The 22,544-nt window shown below is 36.6% G+C and overlaps 1 protein-coding gene across 1 annotated transcript; it reads left to right on the forward strand.

Moving 5' to 3' along the window:
- Positions 1-6,719: 6,719 nt before the first annotated feature.
- LOC107812737 (uncharacterized) lies at positions 6,720-12,206 on the forward strand. The gene is made up of 9 exons (XM_016637897.2): positions 6,720-6,783; positions 6,899-6,953; positions 8,153-8,255; positions 9,017-9,112; positions 9,225-10,403; positions 10,488-10,551; positions 10,762-10,901; positions 11,009-11,320; positions 11,698-12,206. Exons 2-9 carry the CDS (start codon positions 6,907-6,909, stop codon positions 11,995-11,997), a joined length of 2,241 nt encoding a protein of 746 aa, XP_016493383.2. The 5' UTR covers positions 6,720-6,783; positions 6,899-6,906; the 3' UTR covers positions 11,998-12,206.
- Positions 12,207-22,544: the final 10,338 nt, after the last annotated feature.

The raw sequence follows: 22,544 nt of genomic DNA on the forward strand, positions 1-22,544 counted from the left end.
CTACTATTATATGTTCCTTGCCATTATTTAATTCAATTGGTATGGGCATGCTATATTTTAATCAATTCCTTTTAAGCCTCCACATACCATTATGTTTTGTTCCCCACTAACACATTAGATTAACGGTTAATTAAGTACTTTACTGATAGCTCACTAGCAAGACCATTTGCCAAACTTTTAAACTCCCCACATTACCCTCATGATATCCCTGAAATTACTGTCTTATCCCAATCCTTTTAAACCTGTATGAAACCTCAGCTATAACCAATTTAAGCCTATCAATTGACTAATGTACTAACTCTCAATCAACAACATTAGGACAATTCAACAAGGCCAGATTTATATCAGAACAAACTTAACAGAATAAACAAGTAGATTCGAATCATTAAACTTAATCGCCAATTGAACTCAGATCAAATCTAACAACATTTCAATCAAGATGGGGATTCAATGATTTAGGGCAATAGTCAGACTGGACTATTAAGGTCAAAAAATTGATTCACACAGATGCATGAGGATAAGCTATCTATATTGGGAACAAATATAACTCCAAATTAACCTCGAAAAAAATGCTGGAACAACAAGTATACTAGCTATGAGCCCTGAGGCTGAGAATACAAAGGTCAGAAGATAAAACAACATCCAATAACTTGAAGAGAACAACTGAACTATAGACATGAACGGACCAATTAACGAAACTATTTAATCGACTCAACAATTTGTAGCATATGCTAATCAACAGAAGCAAACTGGACTAAGTAAAAGGTCTGAAAGAGAAGAGAGAAATAAATCGAAAAGATGATGAAATACAATGAAGCTTAAGCAGATAAACAACAACAAAAATAGAGAAGAAAAAGAAGAAAAATACCTCACAATTACAGGCTAAACTCCAAACGGTTCCCATTTTAAACTTTGACTCGAACTTTTGAGGTCCAAACGGACCTCAATCGATTGTTCTCGACTGAAAACACTCGACTAAAGTTGATTAAGAACCTCAAATTTCCCCTTTACTCGGACAGGTTCCAGGTTTTGGCTCTCTAGGGTTCTTCAATCGATTTAAAATTCGACCAGTTCTAGCAAGATTCGAGCCAAAGTAGGGGTGGTTTGGGAATGAGAGAGGTCAGATGGAGCTAGGGTGTGAACTTGGGACTGGTTGGGTAGGTTTAGGGTTTTGCTCGAATCTTTGATTGAAGATTCGAAACAAACCGGGATGATTCGAAGTTAAAGGGGTAGGGATTTGTGTTGAGGGTGGTTAGAAGGTTCAGGGGTGTGAATTTGAGGGTCATCGGTCCTCAGGCCGCCGGGTTTTCAGGCGAAGGGAACGAGGGCGGCTAGGGTTTGGTAGGTCGTTTGGTTCGTCTCTGAAAGAGACGACTGGGGGGTTTGGAAATAAGAGGGGTAGGGGATTGGGAGGGGTTTGATAGGTTAGAGTTTAATCGATTGATTTCAGCCGTTGGATGATGGGAATCCAACGGCCACAATTGATTTGTTGACCAAAATGGGGTCGTTTGGTAGTAACAGGGTCGGGGCGGGTATAGGAACAGGTAAGGGAGAGATGATCTTGGCCGTTGATGGATTGAGATCAACGGCCCAGATTGAGCATGATAAAAACAACGTCGTTTGGACGGTCGTATTGCCAGCCTAATTGGACCTGGTAAAAGGGCGTCGATTTGGGCCTGGTTGGGGGTGTGGTATTGGGCCTATGGAACTTGGCCTGGTCCGAGTTTCTTTTCATTTTTTTTTTCTTTCCCTTTTTAGACTAATTTTTCCAAAACCTGAAAATCCTAAATTAAATTCTAAAAACCAAATTAACTTAGATTAAGTACAAAATCACACAGTTAAACATAAAAATAAAATACATATATTTTTTTATGATTTTCCAATTATTGCCGAATAATTTATGATTTAACCCTAAAAATTATAAAATTGAATCCTAGATGTATTCTTTTTGTATTTTTCATTTTATATAAACCAATGATTAATTAATTCAAAAAATGCAAGATTAATTCCTAAATGCAGAGGCTTTATTTTTTATATATATTTTTTTTATTTAAACAAAAAATAAACATGCACAGACAAATGTAAACAATAACAGAAAAATACTACAAAATCTACAAAATTACAAACAAAGGAAAAATTATTTTATTTTGAAATTTTGGGAGCAATTCTCATAGGGCAAAAATCACGTGCTTACAAGCGGCGTCCCACAGACTATAGAGTTGGGGACATGGTCATGGTGAAGTTTAACCCAAGATAGTTCAAGGCACTACGGCGCATGCATCGGAATCTAATTCGCAAGTACAAGGGGCCATTTAAGATCGTCGCCAAGGTAGGCATGATCTCATACAAGCTTGACATGCCATCGTATCTTAAGATCTACCCTGTCTTTCATGCCAGCATGCTTAAACCATTTCATGAAGATAAGGATGATCCAAGTAGGGGTCAATCAAGTCGAGCACCAATGACTATCACCGCCTCGCATGATTGGGAGATTGAGGCTATCATAGATTACCAGGCCAGGCGAAAACAAGGGCAAAAAGCCACTGCTATGTTCCTCGTCCATTGGAAAGGGTAATCACGAGAGGAGGCCACGTGGGAATGATATGAAGACTTGTGGAAATTCAAAGATAAGATCCGATAGTTTATGCAGCAGCATTGCGCCGCGGTCGTCGCAATATTGGGTGGGGGAGAGTGTGATGACCCACCATGTCATCATGCCACATAGGCGCCATTTGGCATATATTAATGCCATGTGGAAGCTTACATAAGAAGAAGGCTAGCATTTGTGAGAAGATTCTAGAGAGGTATGGACATTTCCTTAGGAAGTACCTAGATCCTTATGGATTTGCTAAGAAAGTCCTTGGAATCTTCTAGGCTTGTAGAGAATTATAGAGAAAGCCCTTATCTTGTAAATATCAAGGACTTGTATAATAATTAATATTTACATACTAGCCCCTAGGAGACTAGTATATAAAGGGGGCCATTCATTTATAATTCATCAACCAAGCAAACAATTCAAGTTCTCTTTAATACAAAGCTTCCTTTAACAATTCTCTCATGTTCTTTCTTCCATTCTCTTAGTGATCTTGAGTATAGTAAGGCTAACTTGGCATAGCAAGTACGTGAGCAAGTTATGCAAGATAAAGAGCGAGTTGTCAAGTGTCGCACGTGTACTTAGTTAACAACTAAGGACGTGACAATCTGGTATACTTCGGTTCAACTCAAGCTGGTAATGCCAAAAACACCGTTAGAACGGGAAAAGATGAAATTGACAAAGAAATTCAACCATGAATTAACTCACAGCTTCCGCGAGATGTCGTTCCGCTTCCACATTAACTTCATCATTAAAACAAGAAATTACAACCAGAGACTATGTGGGATGCGGTGCATAGCATATGAAGTAGCTCACCATAGGGTCCCCTTAGTAGTTGCAGCTACGCGCCAAGATGGCTACAAAATGAACCTATCAGATCATGCACATTTAGTGCAGAAGTGTAGCATAAGTACGTAAATCTACGCGTACCTAGTAAGTATCTAGCCTAACACCGGAGAAGTAGTGACGAGAGAGTCAACATCGACACTTACTAATGGTCCAATAAATTAATATGATAACTCATAAACAGATATGAAGCACAACAGTGAGATAAAAACCGTAACCAACATAATCCCAATATTTCTTTTAAATCTCTCAAATCTCATAGTCAATCTCAACAGATCAGAAATAGCAGGTGCAATCTCAAACGGATAAGGAACACCATATAAAATGCCAGACCTCAATAGAAGGGGAATCTCATGAATTTTCGGACTACTAGCGGTATAACGCATGATTATGCCGAGGTCGTACGGCCTGATCCAGAGTATTGGGTACACTACCAAGGGTCGACCAGCGCGCACCAGAGACGCATCTCAATAAATTGCCGAGGCGTTCGACCCAATCCACAGGAAAGGAGGAAACTTATTAAATTATGAGTCACGTGCTTCAACACAAGTACAGGAGCATAAAGTGAATATAACTTTTACCGTTTATCAAATATCTTGCCAAATAACTCAAGGTGATAGAGCTCGGCCTAATATATTCCTAAAACAGTTTTAATTATAAATTCAATTAAATAAGCTAGCAAATTGATTTCAAATAATTCAAATATTACATGATATAGTCCTAAGTTTACCCAAACCTAAACATCTTTAGCTACGTACGAACTCTCGCCACCTCGCGCATGCATAGCACTCACAACTTGTAGCACATAAAAAATTTGATACCTACGGGGTGGTTTTCCACTCACAAGGTTAGACAGGAGACTTACCTCGCTCCGAAGTTCTATAACCGGCCCCAATGCCTCTCTAACACCTCAAGGCGATGCCCATCTATCTGAAACTAGTCAAACAACATGCAAACCTATAAAAATATGCTTCAACGCCCATAATCAATCAACTATACAAAATTCTCAACTCCTCTCGAAAAGTCAACAAAGTCAACCCTGGGGTCCATGTGCCCTGATTTCAAAAATTCTTGAAGATAATCATTACCCATAACACCACAAACTCAAATATATAATTTATTTCTAATTTCATGTCCTATTTCGTGGTCAAAATTCAAAAATACCATTTATAGGTTTTCTTCCAAAAATTCTACAATTTCTATCAAATTCCATATTAAAATCTATATATCATCCAAGTATTTAATTCACAATAAATGACAATTATTTACCTTGCAATAGATGAAAATCTCCCCTCCAAGAGCTCCCAAAGTCGGCCAACCCAAGTGAAAAATGGGAGAAATGAGTTAAGTCCCAAATTAAATCCATGTTCTGCCTAAGTCCTTCCTCATCGCGATCGCGGAAAGACCATCACAATCGTGAAGGCTAAACTAAGCTCGCCCAGAAGTCTCACTATGAGAACGTGAGGCAGGTAACGCGATCGCGCAGCACACCCGGACCTACCATCGCGAACGCGATCTTCTCTCCGTGAACACGTAGACCAAACCTGCACCTCATCCATTCCTTCCGCGATCACGAACTTACCCACGCAACCGCAAAGAGCTAACCTCTAAACCAGGATGCAATGCCAACACTTCACGTTCGCGTTCACCATCCTTTCCACGTGGACATGATGAACCATCTTCACAAACTCCGCGATCGCGAGCCACCACACACAATCCCAAAGAACAACTTTACCTAGCTCACAATCAACACTACGCGATCATGAGCCTACTTATATGATCAGGATGAACTCCCCTGACACTAGAAACCAATAATCACAAAACAAAAAAATGGTCCGGAACCATACCGAAACACACCCGAAGCCCCCGACACTCCGTCCAATCACACCAACAAGTCCCAAAATATAATACGAACTTGCTCGATGCCTCAAATCATACCAAACAACATCAAAACTACGAATCAATGATCAAAACCTTTTTTAAAACTTTTAAACTTCGACGAACGCATCCAAATCATACTTAAATATTCTGAAATGATGCCAAACTTTACATACAAGTCGTGAATCATGATGCGAACCTATTCTACGCCTCGAAATTCCAAACGGACATCGAAATCGCCAAAGTCCATTTCATATCAAACTTAGAAATTTCTAAAATCTTCAAATGCCAACTTTAATTTCCACCTTAAGCGCTGATACGCTCCTGGACCATCTGATATTCGACCCGAACATATGCGCAAGTCCGAAATCATCATACTAACCTATTGGAACCTTCAAATTCTGATTTTGAGACCACTTAATCAAAAGTCAAACCTTGGTCAACTCTTCCAACTTAAAGCTTCCGAATTGAGAATTTTTCTTCCAAATCAACCCCGAACTTTCAGAAATTCAATTTCGACCACACGTACAAGTCACAAAACATGAATTGAAGCTACTCAAGGCCTCAAACCGCCGAACGATGTGCTATAGCTCAAAACAACCGATCGAGTCGTTACATGAAGTACAAAAAGATATATATATATATATATATATATATATATATATATATATATATATATATATATATAAAAGATTTCAAAATCTAAAGAAAAAGGAATCATATTCAATGGGTATGGTTGAAATTCAATGAAATATATAAATGAGTCATACAAATTTTGAGGAAGATTGGAGGTAATTTGGACTGATTTGGTATTAAAATTCGTAGTTAAAATCGAGCTGAAAAATTTCTTCTGCGACACATGTATCAAGAACACATTTATACATGGATATACATGTGAAACACATTTGATACGAATATGATACACAAATGATACATAATATGATACACATATCATTTTCTTCGTGTTTCATCTTCTATTTCGAATTTTCAATTCAAACCACCTCAAAACTCTGTCAAATCATCCCAAAACTGATATTCAAACTTATTAAGTTGTACCCAATTTATTCTAAATTTCTAATAACGTTCACTCAAAAGAAAGCAAAGATTTAACCTTTTTTTTTGCTACAAATAACTAATTGGTTTATATTCAATAAATTGACCAATTTTTATATAAGCTACTTATAAATAGACATAGTTCTATATTTTTCCAAAAAAGAATTATCTATTCTTGTCCTCCTAACTCCTAAGAGGCTGATAAAGCCAGCTAGGACCCATGTATGGAACAAAAAACTGGGACCCACAGTGGTGATATCGTAATAAACAGGAAATGCAGGGGCATTCTAGCAATGACATAAGACGTTGTACTCTAAACAAGGCGCGAAGGCGTGTCAAAAGGGGGAAGACACGTTGGAGAAAGGAAATAACAGTAAACACTAAATTTGTATATCGGCAGAGTTTGTTTCTGTGTAAGATTCACTACCCAAAAACGGAACTCTCTATATAAACAGATTTTCATTTAAGAAACTGATCACTTTCTCATTACTTAGCCCTAGCTGTGTTTCTTTTCTTTTTTTCTAACAGTCAATTCAATGGAGTCTCCGCCGTCACTTTCTCTATACATGTCCCAGAATTCAAAGTAACTCTCATTTACTGTCTTTCTATTCGTTTTCTTATCTGGGTTTTTACAGTTTGATTTGTGGTAGATGAATTTTATGAGTGAAACGCATTACCCATATGATGATTTCTTTTTGGGGTTTTATATCTGAGTTCTTGTGATTCTGATGATGTTAATCATGCATATAAAAAAGTGGATTCCAAAAAGTACAAACTTATTTAATCTTTTTTTTTTTCTTTTTGATTTTTTATGTGGTTTGTTGTGATTCTGATAATGTTGATACATAAAAAAAGAGAATTCTTAGTAAAACACAGACTATCTGTCATTTTTTGTTTTCTCTTTATGTGGTCGTCTTGATTCTGAAAATGTTGATACAAAGAAAAATTCAAATTTGAGACCCATTTGATCATGTCTTTTTTTTTTTTTTTTTTGCTTTTTTAATCTTTGATTTTCTTTGTGTGGGTCTTAATGTTGATTTTCTAATGATTTTAATACACATGAGAAAGTGTATCTTTCACCAGAATTCCGAGTATAACAGTTAACACAAACCCATGTGATGTTTTTTTAAGTACTTTTCTACTTTCTTTATGTTAATTTTTTTTTTTAATCTGATGGTGTTTCATCTGAACTCTGAGTAATAAAACACATACACATTTGATGTTTTTCTGTTATTTTTTTTACCTTTTTTTATCTGGGTATGTGTGAATTGGATGGTACAAATGCATATGAAAAGAGTGTTTCACCTTTCCTCATTTGATGTTTTTCATCTATTTTTGGTTTCTTTTGTTATTATGATGGTATTTATGCACACACAGACCTATGATGTTTTTCATTTAATTTTTTTGTGCGTGTGTGATTCTGATAATAAATCACATCAAAGAGAGTCTTTCACCTGAACTAAAAGCAACTCAGACCCACTTAATGTTATTCTTTTTTAAGTATTTTTGTTTTCTCTATGTGGGTCTGATGTTATTAATGCACATGGGAAAAGAGTGTTTCTCCAGAGGTTTAAGTAAAACACAGACCCTTTTGATTTTCATTTCATTTTTTTTGTGTTTTCATGGTTTATGTCTGTGTGATTCTGATAGTTTTAATGCACAGAAAAAGAGTGTTTCCCTGAATTCTAAGTGAAACACATATCCATTTGATTTTATTTCTTTTATTTTTTGTTTTGTTTTCGTTGTGTGTGTCTGTTTGATTTTGTTGGTATTAATGCACAGGAAAAGAGTGTTTCCTAGTGGGAGTTCAATCGATGGGCAGATGGTGGATGTCTCGCCCTCTATCAGTTGGAGTTCAAAATCAGAGTCTGTTAATCAAAAGGAGGTATCAATTTCTGTTGTTCGGTTGCTTCTTAAAGCTTTGGCTTTGGCATGTAATTTGCTTTATTAGAAGCATATAATTTCTTGATGACGATAAAAAGTTTGATTATGTAGTGCAAAAAGTCGTGTGTCTCTTCTTTTTGGAAATACTGAAGTCAAGTTGAGTTTGATGAAGGTGTGGAGAGAAAATCTTGATGCTGTTGGTTTTCACTTAGCATTCCCTTTAAACAGGGAAATATGCACACAATCTACCAAAAGAAAGCTAACTTGTTGTATCTTTGCAAGAGTTTGAGAAAATGCAAACATTAATACTTAGGCTGGAATCAGGTTTCCCAAAAAATTGCCTGAAAATGGTGTACGAGTATATTTCCATCAAACAGATAAACAAATTATGGGGCTTGAATTTGAATCAAACGAGAAGCAGAAGTTTCTTTTTTCACCTAAAAACTAATGCATGTTGTTGATACTAACAATATTTTAAACCTATCTTTCAACAGTCATGAATCATCCTCTTCATTGCTTTACATATAGCATGCAATGTCGCCACTAGCATTTGGTTCAGTGGCAAAGGTAGTGAAAAAAACATATACAGCAAGCTATGTGCCAGACATTTTTCTATATCTTTTCAGTTATGTATACAGGAGTTGTGTAGATGTTTTGATTTGAATCTTTATTGTTTATTTTTCTGGAGGTTATAGATTTCACGGGTAAACATTTTATTGTAGGACATGGTACTAATGCTGATGAATCGTGTTCATTTTGTAGTTTATTCACCGTGAAATAATAGATGTTGACATGGAAGGAGGTCATAGTGATGCAATGTTTATTGATGGGAATACTGAATCTAGTAGCAAAGGAAAGGTAACTAGAATTGCCAGTAGTTATTACAAGGATCTTGGCAAAGTACTGGCTACCTCTATGTTTTATGTGTGTTCTGTTCAGGGGCTAATTTGTGGATTCTCCTCTTTCGCAGGAAATTTTGCTTGAACTTTCCCTTGGCCGTGGTGGTTCAGCAGATAGTGGATCAGTAGATCAAGTTCAGTCTTCGAAGAAGCACTGCCCTTCAGAATCAGATGGTCTAATCATTGGAGATGATTTTGGCGCCGACCTATATTATGGAGATGATGTGCATACAGACATGTATTTTGATGACCCAGCGCTTAAGGAGTATGCCAATATGCAATCACATTTTGATCATATGGATATTCCACCTGGTGTTGAGGTTCCAATCCCGTGGATGTCCAGTCCTGCTGAAGCTAAAATGGCGCCAACAACTACAACCACATCGTCCGCTTCGAAAGCTATGAGTTTTCCTTTTGGAAAAGAAGCCCCTAAGGTACTAAGGCACCAGTCCACTTCATGGTATGTCTCAACTCCTGTTAGTCAGCCTACGCCATTTGAGCTATCTTCGTCGTCTCTGGGACCTGCTTTTTGCAAGAGCAGACTTTCTGCCAAAGGAAAGTCACAAGAGACAAGTTGTAAAGAACAAAGTTGTTCTACAAACCTAGCACTTGGGGCAGGAAAATCTTTTAATGCTCAAGGATCTTCTTTTAAAAGGAAATTCCGTTTTTTCGAGGGAACTGCCTCTGACAGTTGGCATGCTCAATCTATACCTGGTGTATCTCATTTCCCTGAAGTTCAATTTGTACCTCCACAAATGCCTGGTTGGACAAATTTACCCTTTAATATGACAACTGCTCCAGCTTCTTCAGGGTCTATGCTCGCACCAGGTGGTATGAACTCTCTCCCTATGCAACAGGTGCATCCGGCATTTATGCTCCCACAAGGTGGTATGAACTCTCTCCCTCTGCAACAGGTTCATCCAGGGGTTATTTTCACAGAAGGTGCTATGAACTATTTCCCTCAGCAACAGTATTTCCCTCAGCAACAGATTTATTCGGGATCTGTTCTCGCACCAGGTCCTACGTACTATTTCCCTCAGGAAATGGATCATGCACTCTGGACACAGGGTCTGCACGAGAGTGTAGCTACTACAGAGAGTTCATCAATTCAGTCTGGATCAGTTTCTGGTGAGGGACAACGTAGAGATTTAGGTGAAAGTCTGAAGAATTTCCGTCTCTTCAAAAAATTTGATACTGTTCAAGATCATTCGGACCATTTCTTTTCTGGACTTGCATCCCTTGACAACCAGGTTGGCGTAACTGAAAACATGTGGTTGATAGTTTTGATTACTTGTGCTTCATCTTATTACTAAATATTTGTCACTTTGCTGTAGGCCTCTAAGAGTTGCGCCAAGAGAATACAGGAGGAATGGAAGATACTGGAGAAAGATCTGCCTGGTAATATGAGCAAATTTTCTGTCTTCCATAGCATTTCTACCTGATCTGTGATGATTGTTTTTGTCATCAAGCCATTGAATTACATTCTCATAAATTTGTCTAAGTAATTAATGCCTGAGGAGCTCAGCGATAATGTGAATTAGAGATAAAAAACTTGCCTGTTGTATATTTTTTGTAACGACACTCACTTGAGCGCCTTTTCATGAGCAGATACCATATTTGTCCGGGTGTATGAAACAAGAATGGATCTGTTGAGGGCAGTGATTATTGGAGCTGATGGAACTCCGTACCATGATGGCCTTTTCTTCTTTGATGTGTTCTTCCCTAGCAACTATCCCAATGTTCCACCAGTATGTGTCTACCTATCAAGATATCTTATTTTATCTGTGATGTGAAAATATTATAATTTCCCCTTTTTCTACCTAAAGTCTAACACCTTCCTAACTATTTTTGCCAGCATGTACACTATCATTCTTTTGGTCTTCGTATCAATCCGAACTTGTATGAATGTGGAAAAGTGTGCCTGAGCCTTCTCAACACATGGGGCGGGAGAGCGAAGGAGAAATGGATCCCTGGTGAATCAACTATGCTACAAGTTTTGGTTTCCATACAAGGGCTAATTTTGAATGCAAAGCCCTATTTCAATGAGCCTGGATATGCAAAGATGAGTGGATCAGCCATGGGGGAAAATTGCTCAGTACAATATAATGAGAGCATTTTCATTTTACATCTCAAAACAATGGTTTACTGTATGAGGCGACCACCACAGGTATATGTTTGTTCATGACCATCTATTACTATATAAGCTTTTCAATTATGCTTTATGACATTATTTTCTTGGAGTTAATTTTAAATATGATCACTGAACTTTACCAGCTATAACAGTAAAGTGACTGAATTTTAGTCACTAAAAAGGTAAAATTACAAAATTATTTTGTCACATTAAGCCAACTGAGTTTTATTCACTATGACAATAAAGTGTAAAGACTTTACCACTATAACGACAACTTACCAATCAAGGTGTAGTTATAATGGGTAAAGCTCAGTGACCACGCAACTTGATTTTCTTGATAAAATACTAGTTGTCTTGTGCCTTTGGTCTTAAATCAACTACTACTAATTTGGTTTCCGGCTCTCTTGTTGCAGCATTTTGAGGATTTTGTTGTCGGGCATTACTTTCAAAGTTGTCACGATATTCTTGTGGCATGTAAAGCATATACAGATGGTGCTCAAGTAGGTAGCCTTGTTAGAGGATGTGTTCTGGATGCTGTTGAAGGCGACGAAAAAAGTTGCTCTCAAAGTTTTAAGGCCATGTTGGCTGGATTCATCCAGACACTTGTAGATGCATTTACAAAGATTGGCGCAAAGGATTGTGACAAATTTCTTCCCTTGGCACAAAAGGCGCCAACTGGAGTAGCGCCACCAGTTAACATAGAGAGCTGCTGACCATATATAGACTGAAGATATTAGTAGAGGTACGCGTAAGCTGGCCCGGACACCACAGTTAAAAAAGAAAACATTGTTATACCTTATGTTGACAAACTAGTTTTGAACTTGCATCATGCAGCCGAGTCTCCATGTTTTTGGGTGATATTTTGTATATGGCTGTTATGACAGTTTATACAACTAATCGATCAAATTACTTTTTTGTTAAGCTTTTAGCTCATGGTTGTTGATACACTTTTATAGCGTACTCAAGTTTCAACCGTTCTTTCTTTTGTTTCTGGCGTTGTCTAGGGACATTAAATATAAAATGGAAAGGTCCAAATATTCCCTTGAAGTATACGAAAGCGAGCGAATTTGTCCGTCGTTAATACTTTGGCACAAACATCCCCTGCCGTCCAACTGATAGGCTATAAGTACCATTGCTTACCCATTTACTTTTATCCCATCAAAGTAATTACTCTTCCTACCCATTATAGCTTTTATGGGTAATTTGTCTCTTTTTCTCCTTTTCTTTTTTATTTCTCTTTGTTCTTCTTTTCTTTCTCTTCTCCGTTTCCTTTTTTTCGTTTTTTCTCCTTCTTTGTTCATTTTTTTTTTCAAATCATATTATTCTTTATTTATTTTTTCGCTATATTCTATTCCATTCTCAATTTGGCTCCTTTTCGTATATTTTTGTCTTTTTTTTCTTCCTTTGTTTATATTTTTATTTCTTGTTCCTTTTATAATTTCATTTAACTCTTTTTTTCTCAATAATCTAATTGCATTCATTGTTTTTGCTTTCTTTTTTTATACAATAAAAAAAGATATTGATATAGTAAATATTCGTTCAATTTTTTTAAAATAAACTAATATAATATATATATATATATATATATATATATATTATTTTTATCTCTAAATCAGTTACTAGAACAACTTATACATTATTGTAACACCTCCTTTTTGCGCGCCCGCCCCGAAGGGTTAAATGCGCGAGGGAGTTTTTCCAATTTAAGTGACAATATTCGAAATGAGATTATTTATTTAATTCAGAGTCGTCACTTGGGAAAGGTTTGGCTTTTGGTGTCCCAAGTCACCAGTTTATCTTGAATCCCAAATTGAGGAAATTTTCGACTTTCCAAATGAAGTCTGCGAACCAGAAATTCTAAGTAAGAAATTCTGTTGACCCGAGGGAAGGTGTTAGGCACCCTCGAATCCCGTGGTTCTAGCACGGTCGCTTAAATTGTTATAATGGCTAAATATCTGATTTAAATACATGTTGTGACTTATGTGCTTTTATTAAGTTTAAACCGCTTTTATTATTATCATTTACTTTTATAGAATTGCAACGTCGTGAAAATGCATCTCGAACCACGTCACAATTAATGCATCCATAGTTGTTAACACATTTCGACTCCGTTGAGATTTGAATTTGGGTCAGATAAATGCGCACCCGAATTTAAAAATGTAATTTAATTAAGTCGCACCTAAAGAGTCTAACGCGTTATTATCTTTGAGGAAGACCGTGAAATTCGCTAAACGGCTCATCCCAAATTCTAAGTATTTTTAATATGTACATTTATGAAGGCCCGCAGTTTGTGCATTTTATTTGGCGAGGCGCAATTCATTTATTTTTAAGGATATCCTAAAATGACTACATTTCTATTTAAACTCGTCTCTAAAAAAGGGGGAAAAAATCCTAGTTCATTGCATGCTAAAGAAACGTGACATATTAATGGCTAGATCAATACAAGTGTTAATGGAAAAGAATATTACAAAGATTGAAATTTTAAGCAAGATCGAGGTTGACAAGATGATACATTCGAATAAGATTAATTACCTAGAACTGGGCTAACTCCACAAACCAATAATTACCTGGGACTATTTACAACCAAAATTACCCTTAATTATTGATGCTTATCCGCAAATCTATTAGATTATTGATGACCTTCTTGCTAAATTCATGCTTATTAGATTAATGCTCTTAAATTGTTACATCGATTCGTGCTCCCAAAAATGTAAACCTACTGATTCTATTAATAGCCGCTTTGTTTAAATGACGGGCCAATGCCAGTATTAATTACTACTTTACGTTATTGAGACTGTATTGAAGCAAGGAATCCAACAAGAGAGCTGACGTATATCGCTAATCAGTTGGTCTTAACTAACACAATATGAAAATTTTATGTGAGATACATATTTCTTAAAGTCAAACTGAACCGGGCCATAACAAATTTAAACAGTCCAAAGATCCGACAGGGTACATACAGACACCTATTAGATTATGCGTTATGCCATCATCGTCAGCTAAGTTAAACTAAATTGCTAAACACATGGTACACATCTAATCAATATAACGACATACTACTTAACAGTCCACATTGGTTCGGGTATGCCCCAATTTATACAAAACAATTACGATTAGAATGAGCCCAAGCAAATACGAACTAATTGAATCATTTTAATCCTATTGCTACATCTTAAACACAGATCTTGTGAAAGCAGATGAACGTTTCATTTCTTTGTTTATTTCAACTCAACTTCCAATTCAAGCTTACATCAACCCATAGTTTCAGAAGTGTGTACCTGGAAACGTTTACAATTGAAGAGAAAAGAAGTCAGCAAAGCAGGAGCAGTACACAGGCAACAACAAAGGCAGCAGTTCCAACAGCACCAAATACCCCAGAAATATATTTAAAGGAGGCTCGAAGTGATTTGTGAAACCCGACAGCAACTAAACAAACCAAACAGAATCAACTGAACTTGAATTTAGACCAAAACTGGACCAATAGATAGCCAATAGGTTCCAACAAATTGAAATCAGTTGAGCAGACCAATATCAGCTACTAGGACTTGACACTAAACCAGAACTCACTGAAGTAGTGTTTTGTTGCTTTCGCTATCAACTATTTTCAAAGCCTCCCTTCGATGCTATGTGAACTCTATCTACTTCTTCCAACTCAACCCTCACTCACTCTTTCTTCTCTTCTGTTTTTCAGTCTTTTTAGCTTGTGTATCTCTGTATCCCTGTATATTTTGTGTATCTATCTATGTCTATTTCTGTTTTTCTTCTTTCTGATTTTTTCAGAACTCTTTTTGATTTTCAGAACTCTCTCTGATTTTCAGAACTCTCTCCCTTTTTAACTCTCTACTGTCTGCCCCCCTCCCCTTTAACTAATGGAATCCTCCTCTATTTATCCTAGCATCAGCCCATTCAAACAGCCTGTTAAAATCCACTGAACTCCCTCCCATGTTCTCCTCCTGTTTTTCCACTCAAGGATTAAAATAAAAACCCTTCCCATGAGATTCCCCTGACAGCCTCTTTTTCATTATTAAAATGGTTTATCATTTTATTAAACTAAGCAAACATGGGCAGCAGGAATAATCCTGACAGCACTTGCTGTCCAATTAACCCTAATTCATTAAAGAACTACAAATTGCCATGCTTTCTGATTTCCTGAATCTAAAGTGAATCAACAAGGCTAGTAATCTCTATCTTATGTGCACAAACAGGGTCAACAATCAAAAACTCAGCTTAGGTTCAGTTTGAAACTAGTATGAATTCATGTGCACATATATTCAGCAGAATCAAGCTAACAGGAAGCTCAGAATCAGGGAATGTCAACAAAACTGGCACCAAATAGTTTGAATGGAACAAATAAACTACAAACAATTAATCGACGAAACTTAATTAATCGACTACGTAATGTACAACATATGACTGGTAACAAACAATCAGAACCAAACAGGCAGACTTGTGATTTCAATGGTATTGACAAAATAGGGGCTAAAAGGAAACTTAATTAATCGACGAAACTTATCGAATCGATTACACAGCTTGTTATATACTTGAACAAACGAACAGGAATAATTCGATCAAATAAAAGGTCTGATTCAGAGAAAAGAATAACAAAACGAAGACATTGGAAATAAAATCATTCTAAACAACGAACGAACAACAAACAAACAAACAACAATGGATCAAACGGAAAGAAACAAAAGAATACCTCAAGTACTAGGTGAAACGGACCCAAACTCAGAATCGACCTTTTGAGGTCGAACGGACCTTAATCAAGTGTTCTCAACAGAGAACACTTTGACTAAGGTCTATTAGACCCTCAAACCTCTGCTAATTAGGACAAAAATCCTGATTTCTGGATTTCTAGGGTTCATGGGGCTCAGATTAGGGGTTCAGGTTTTTCTGGTTAGATTCGGACCAAACCAAGCCTGGTTTGGTCACGAAGGAGGTCAGGGGAGTGCCTGGTGTGAATCTGGGGTAGGTTGGTGTAGATCGGGGTTTTGTTCGAACCTTCAAATGAAGATTCGAGGCAAGGGGGAATGATTCGAGGCAAGGGGGTAGCAGATCCTTGTTCAGGGGGTTGAGGTGTACTAGGGGTGTTAAGATGGTGGTCGCCGGCGTCGTTGCCGCCGGGTTCACGATGAAGGGAAAGGGGGGAGGCGCTAGGGTTTCATGGGGTTTGGGTCTGGTGTGGGAGACGACCTAAAGGGGGGGGGGGTCTGGCTTAGGGGGCGTGGGGGTACGGGATGAGGGATTATATACGGGGTGGATGGTTTGATCTTGGCCGTTAGATCAGTCGAGATCAACGGCCTGGATCTCTCACTTAAAGGAAATGACATCGTTTGGTTAAGTGAGACCGGGTTGGTCTTTGGGTGGAATGGGTCGGGTCAGGTAATGGGTAAGGGAGATGGGACGAGGGCCGTCAGATCAACTTGGTTTGAACGGCTGAGATGGGTGGTTCTTGAAACGACGTAGTTTTGGTGTCAAACTACGTCGTTTGGTGGCCTGGGAGATGGGTCTCTTGGACCGGCTGCCTTGGGCTGCTTTTGGGCCTCGAATTTTCTTAAAGAAAACTGGCCCAATCCGATTTTTAAACCAATTTGCACTCTTTTCTTTTATTTTCTAATTTAAAACACAATACCTAATTAAAGTAAAATTAAACACCCATTAATTAACACTTAACACAATTATCACACACATATTAAAATATTTAAATAGGTAAAATCACACCATGGCAACAAATAGAATAAAAGATGCATATTTTGTGATTTTCCTTTTAATAACCGAATTATGGTTTAATTACACACGACATATGTTTTTTTATATTTTTGTTTGATAAGACTAAATAAAAACGGAGAAGACCACAAATAACTACCAAAAATGCCACGTAAATTCCAAAAATTGTACAGCAAGACCATTTGTTATTATTTTTTTGATTTCTTTTGGAGTGATTATCGCGTAAACAAAAATCACGTGCTCACAATTATATGTTATGAAATAAAGACTATAAAGTAAAGACAAGTATAGAGAGAAACTGATATATTATTCGAATTCAAACTGATGTACATAATGAACTGAAATCTCTTCTATTTATAGAAGAAAGGAAGCTGCTCTGTAAGCTGCTACTACAAGCTGTTGTGTAAGCTGCTACTACAAGCTGCAGTGTAAGCTACTATAAGCTGTTGTGTAAGCTGCTACTACAAGTTGCTGTGTAAGCTGCTGCTGTACCAGATATGGATAATCTTCTGCTGAAAGCAATATTTATCCATAACGGAGTACTGAATGGATAAGCTTATTATATCCGGTATGGATAATCTTCTACCGGGGGTAATGTTTATCCATAACTGGGTACTGAAAAGATAAGCTTATTATACCCGATATGGATAAACTTCTATTGGGGGTAATGTTTATCCATAACCGGGTACCGAAGTGATAAGCTTCTTCAGGAAGCTTATTTCCAATATAGTACTAAATAGATAAACATATTTACGGTGGAGTCCCATATGGATAAGCTTCTTCAGGAAGCTTATTTATAACGGAGTACTAAATGAACATCCATAATATAATATATTTATAACACTCCCCCTTGGTTGTTCATTAAAAGATAATGTGCCTCATTAAAACCTTACTAGGAAAAACCACGTGGGGAAAAAAATACCAGTGAAGGAAAAAGAGTACACATATTTAGTAATACGCATTGCTAGGTGCCTCATTAAAAACCTTATAAGGAAAACCCCATGGGAAAAACCTTAGTAAGGGAAAAAGAGTGCATCGCGTATTTTACTCCCCCTGATGAAAACCTTGTTTCAAATATTTGAGTCTCCGCATTACAATCTTGTATACCATCTTCTCAAAAGTTGAAGTTGGTAAAGATGTAGTGAATAAATCTGCTGGATTATTACTTGAACGGATTTGTTGCACATCAATGTCACCACTTTTCTGAAGATCGTGTGTGTAGAACAATTTTGGTGAAATGTGCTTCGTTCTATCTCCTTTTATAAATCCTCCCTTTAATAGTGCTATGCATGAAACATTGTCTCCGTATAATATTGTGGGTCTTTTATCACATTCCAACCCACATGTTTCTCGAATGAATCACTGATCTCAATCATATGCATTCCCTGCTTGCCGGTTTGAAATCGAACTTTATGGGTATCAGATAAATAACCTGCATTACCAATATGATCTGCACCACTTTTGTTAGCATTAGCAAGATAAATAAGTGCACCATCTACACCGAGATAGAGTATTTCAGGACCAAGGAGTTCCTCGTCCTCTTCTGGAGGTCGGAACAAATCCTTATTTACTTCAAGTGATCGAACAACCATTGGTGTATTCAATTGGTGCGCTTTGTCCATGTAAAAGCGTTTTAAGACCCTTTCTGTATAGGCAGATTGATGGATAAAGATCCCATCTGCTAAATATTCAATTTGCAGACCAAGACAAAGTTTTGTCTTTCCAAGATCTTTCATCTCAAATTCTTTCTTAAGATATTCAATTGCCTTTTGAATCTCTTCTGGAGTTCCAACAAGATTTATGTCATCAACATAAATAGCAAGTATAACAAATTCTGATGTCATTTTCTTTATAAAAATACATGGACAAATAACATCATTTATGTAACCTTCTTTCAGCAAATATTCACTAAGGTGATTATACCACATGCGCCCAGATTGCTTTAAACCGTACAAAGATCTTTATAATTTGATCGAGTACATTTCTCAAGACTTTGAATTATATGCTTCGGGCATTTTCAATCCTTCAAGGATCTTCATATAGATTTAGCCAAATAAGTCATATAGGTTAAGACTTGTATCTAAATGGTACGACATCTTCAAGTGTCTGGACTGCTAGTCCGATCCTCACAATCGTTTACAATATTGTGCACTATATTGTATTAAATGTATCGTCGACGATCATTTTGTGTCAGTTCCGAAGCGACATAACTTGTGGAGATCTCATCACTTTCTTTATTTTCAGGTACCTGAACTTTTTCGGGAGTTTCATGAAATGTTATGTCGTGGGCTCTTCTAGAGCATATTTCCTCCTCATTATGATCATTTTGATCATTAGCTCCTACTATTTTTCAAGGATTGTTACCTTTGGAACCGATTGGTCTACCACGCTTCATGCGTACAGTAAACTCTATCCTTCAGAGACTTTAATTTTAATAGGAGCATTTGCAGCTGAAATATGATATTTAATTTTAGATCAGCAAATGCTTCTGACATTCGACTTGAATTATCTTCTAAGTGAGGATCATGATAATTCGATTCATATAGCATATTTTTCAACTGCTTATTCCATCCCCCAAATGTTAGAAAAACTAACATATATCCCCAATCATCTTTGGGAAACATATCTTTGTGTATTATGGTAGAGAAATTAATCATATACTACACAACAAAAGATAGTAAAAATATTTGGTTTCTGATCCTAAACCAATTGTGAAGGGAGGACTTATCATATATTGTTGATCTGATGCATACAAATGCTGCTATATGCAATTTAGAAAATCTTAGACCAACACATGAAGCTTTGTTCTCATAAGCAATGGTTTAGACATTAATAGGAGGTATTCAATGCTAAACCAGCTTGGATATAAACCAGCATTATCAAGATGAACTGTCTTGATTTCATAATCTGAAAATTATGCTCTTAATCGAGAAAAGCAATTCCAAATGCCAAACTGCAGGTTGACAATAATTACACATGTAACCATCTCATATATGCACCTATAAGTGGTTCACATGATAGGTGAACGGGCCCATATTCACCTTTTATATATTTCAGAATCAGGGGTCTTAGTCCCAACTTTAGCTGGTATAATCAATTCATTATGAGAACAAGCAACACATGAGAATTCCTGAAGAATCTTCTAGTTCTTTAGTATATGCTTATCTGAATTCTCAAATAGCTCATTTAAAAATGGCAAATGAAAACTTCAAGTTTATCATGTCATGTGTTATCTCTTAGTAAACTTCTGGTTTACTATGGCATAAACTTTTGCTTTAGTAAATTTCTGATTTACTGTGATACATGATATAGTACAAATTAAAGAATAAGGCAGGTAACTTCTCACATACATATTATTTTACCCCCTATGATTGTGGAAACATGAAGATTATCAATCTTCCAATCATTTGTAGTCTCAATATGATAGCCATTTGTATTAGTAAACTTCAGGTTTACTACAACATATGTTTTGACCATAATCATATAATATGAATGACATATTTGTATATAAGCTCTTCGAGAGCCTTAATTTATTATCCACAATCTAATATTTATCTGGAACTACTGGTGTCATGTATTCTTTAGGCAAACATTTAGCTCTTCAGGAGTTATTGATACATTTTGTACTATCAAATATTGCTCAGACACTGCTGGTGTCATGAGAGAAAATCACAATCGAATAAACAATGTAAAACAATTGTTTAAGCACACGAAAACTCTTCTTCATAATATTTTTCCACTTCAGGAGGCAATTTCAACTGTGTTACTTCTTCAAGAGCAAATTTAAAATACGAAATATTGAGTATATATTCTCTCAATTATATTAACTCTTCTGGAGCTGAATTGTAATGTATTCACATCAAGAGCGCGTTCATATTTACCCGACTTATTAGTATTGTCACATTCACTTCAGGGAATGGATTAATATTATCAAAAGTTCTCATCCTTCAGGAAACCGAACATAATTATCTGAATGCGCATTAATCACATCAAATTGTGATGCCTCGACCTCTTTTAAAATATTTACTACTTCAGGAGCAAATCGAGGCGTGCATTTAATATAGAGAATATTTATGTAGCTTATCTTCAATTGTAACTATAGAAAGCCTAAATTATCACTTCTGGTGATCATAGACATATACCACTTCTGGTGGTTAACAAAATATAATTACAATGAGATATATGAAATATAACTACTTCTGGTGGTTGTATATTTCTTGCAAACTCTGCTAGAGTTTAAGTTGATCTAATAATATTATCCATATTCTTTAAAATGACATAAATAAGATATATTATAGTAAACATCATTATCAAATCATAATTTTTCTTTATGTACAACAATTACATAACCATACTATCTATTACAAATAACAAAAATTAAAATATTTACATTTCTACAGATTCACCACCGATTACATGACTTGTTTCTCCTTCTGGGAGTGCAAAGTAATCAGCTACATCCAAATGCATGAAGTCTAAATTATCTTCAAAAATTAAATTTGCTTTAGCATTTTTCTCTGTCTTCTTCAGAGAGGCTTGATAAAGCTCAACCAGGTGCTTTGGCGTACGACAAGTACGTGACCAGTGCCCTTTTCCTCCACATCTATAGCATGCATTTTTTACATTTGGCGCTTGCACCGCTTCATGCTTTTGTTCCTTCCTTTTCCACTGCTGGTGGTGAGGAGGCTTCTTTGGTGCATTACTATTACCATGATTGGGGTTTCGTCCCCGACCACGTCCATGACCACGACTAGGACCACGACCTCTTCCACGTTTAGCTTGGTGGAAGTTCGTCTCATTCACTTCAGGGAATGGACATGAACCAATAGGTCGGCTTTCATGATTTTTCATTAATAGCCCATTATGTTTCTCTGCTATAAGAAAATGTGAGATAAGTTCAGAATACTTTTTAAATCTCATCTCTCGATATTGCTGCTATAGGAGCATATTCGAGGCATGAAAAGTGGTGAAAGTTTTCTCCAACATATCATGATCAGCAATATTATCACCACATAACTTCAATTGGGAAATAATTCTGAACATAACAGAATTATACTCACTGATAGATTTAAAATCTTGTAGCCTTAGATGAGTCCAATCATATCGTGCTTGTGGAAGAACGACTATCTTCAGGTGGTCATATCTATATTTCAAATTATTCCACAGTATGACTGGATCTTTAACAGTAAGATATTCCATTTTCAGGCCCTCATCAAGGTGATGGCGTAGGAATATCATTGCTTTGGCACGGTCTTGGTTTGATGCCTGATTTTTGTCTTTGATGGTGTCTGCCAGACCCATCGCATCAAGATGAATTTCAGCATCAAGCACCCAAGACATGTAGCTTTTGCCCGATATATCCAGGGCTACAAATTCAAGTTTAGAAAGATTTGACATTATTTAGGAAAAGAAAGTTCTTACCTCAGATACTTTCAAAATATTTGCTCGAGATGGTAGAGCTTCGTGCTGATAACGTGTTATGAAATAAAGACTATAAAGTAAAGACAAGTATAGAGAGAAACTGATATATTAT

The sequence above is a fragment of the Nicotiana tabacum genome, chromosome 8 (assembly GCF_000715075.1).
Source record: "Nicotiana tabacum cultivar K326 chromosome 8, ASM71507v2, whole genome shotgun sequence".
Classification (NCBI taxonomy): domain Eukaryota; kingdom Viridiplantae; phylum Streptophyta; class Magnoliopsida; order Solanales; family Solanaceae; genus Nicotiana; species Nicotiana tabacum.

Bases quoted from the DNA above. Each gene is read 5' to 3' on its own strand.
- LOC107812737 (XM_016637897.2), top strand. From the start codon at position 6,907: ATGGAGTCTCCGCCGTCACTTTCTCTATACATGTCCCAGAATTCAAA. The intron at 10,552-10,761 runs GTAATATGAGCA...TTTCATGAGCAG, and splicing joins ACTGGAGAAAGATCTGCCTG to ATACCATATTTGTCCGGGTG. The intron at 11,321-11,697 runs GTATATGTTTGT...CTCTTGTTGCAG, and splicing joins GTATGAGGCGACCACCACAG to CATTTTGAGGATTTTGTTGT.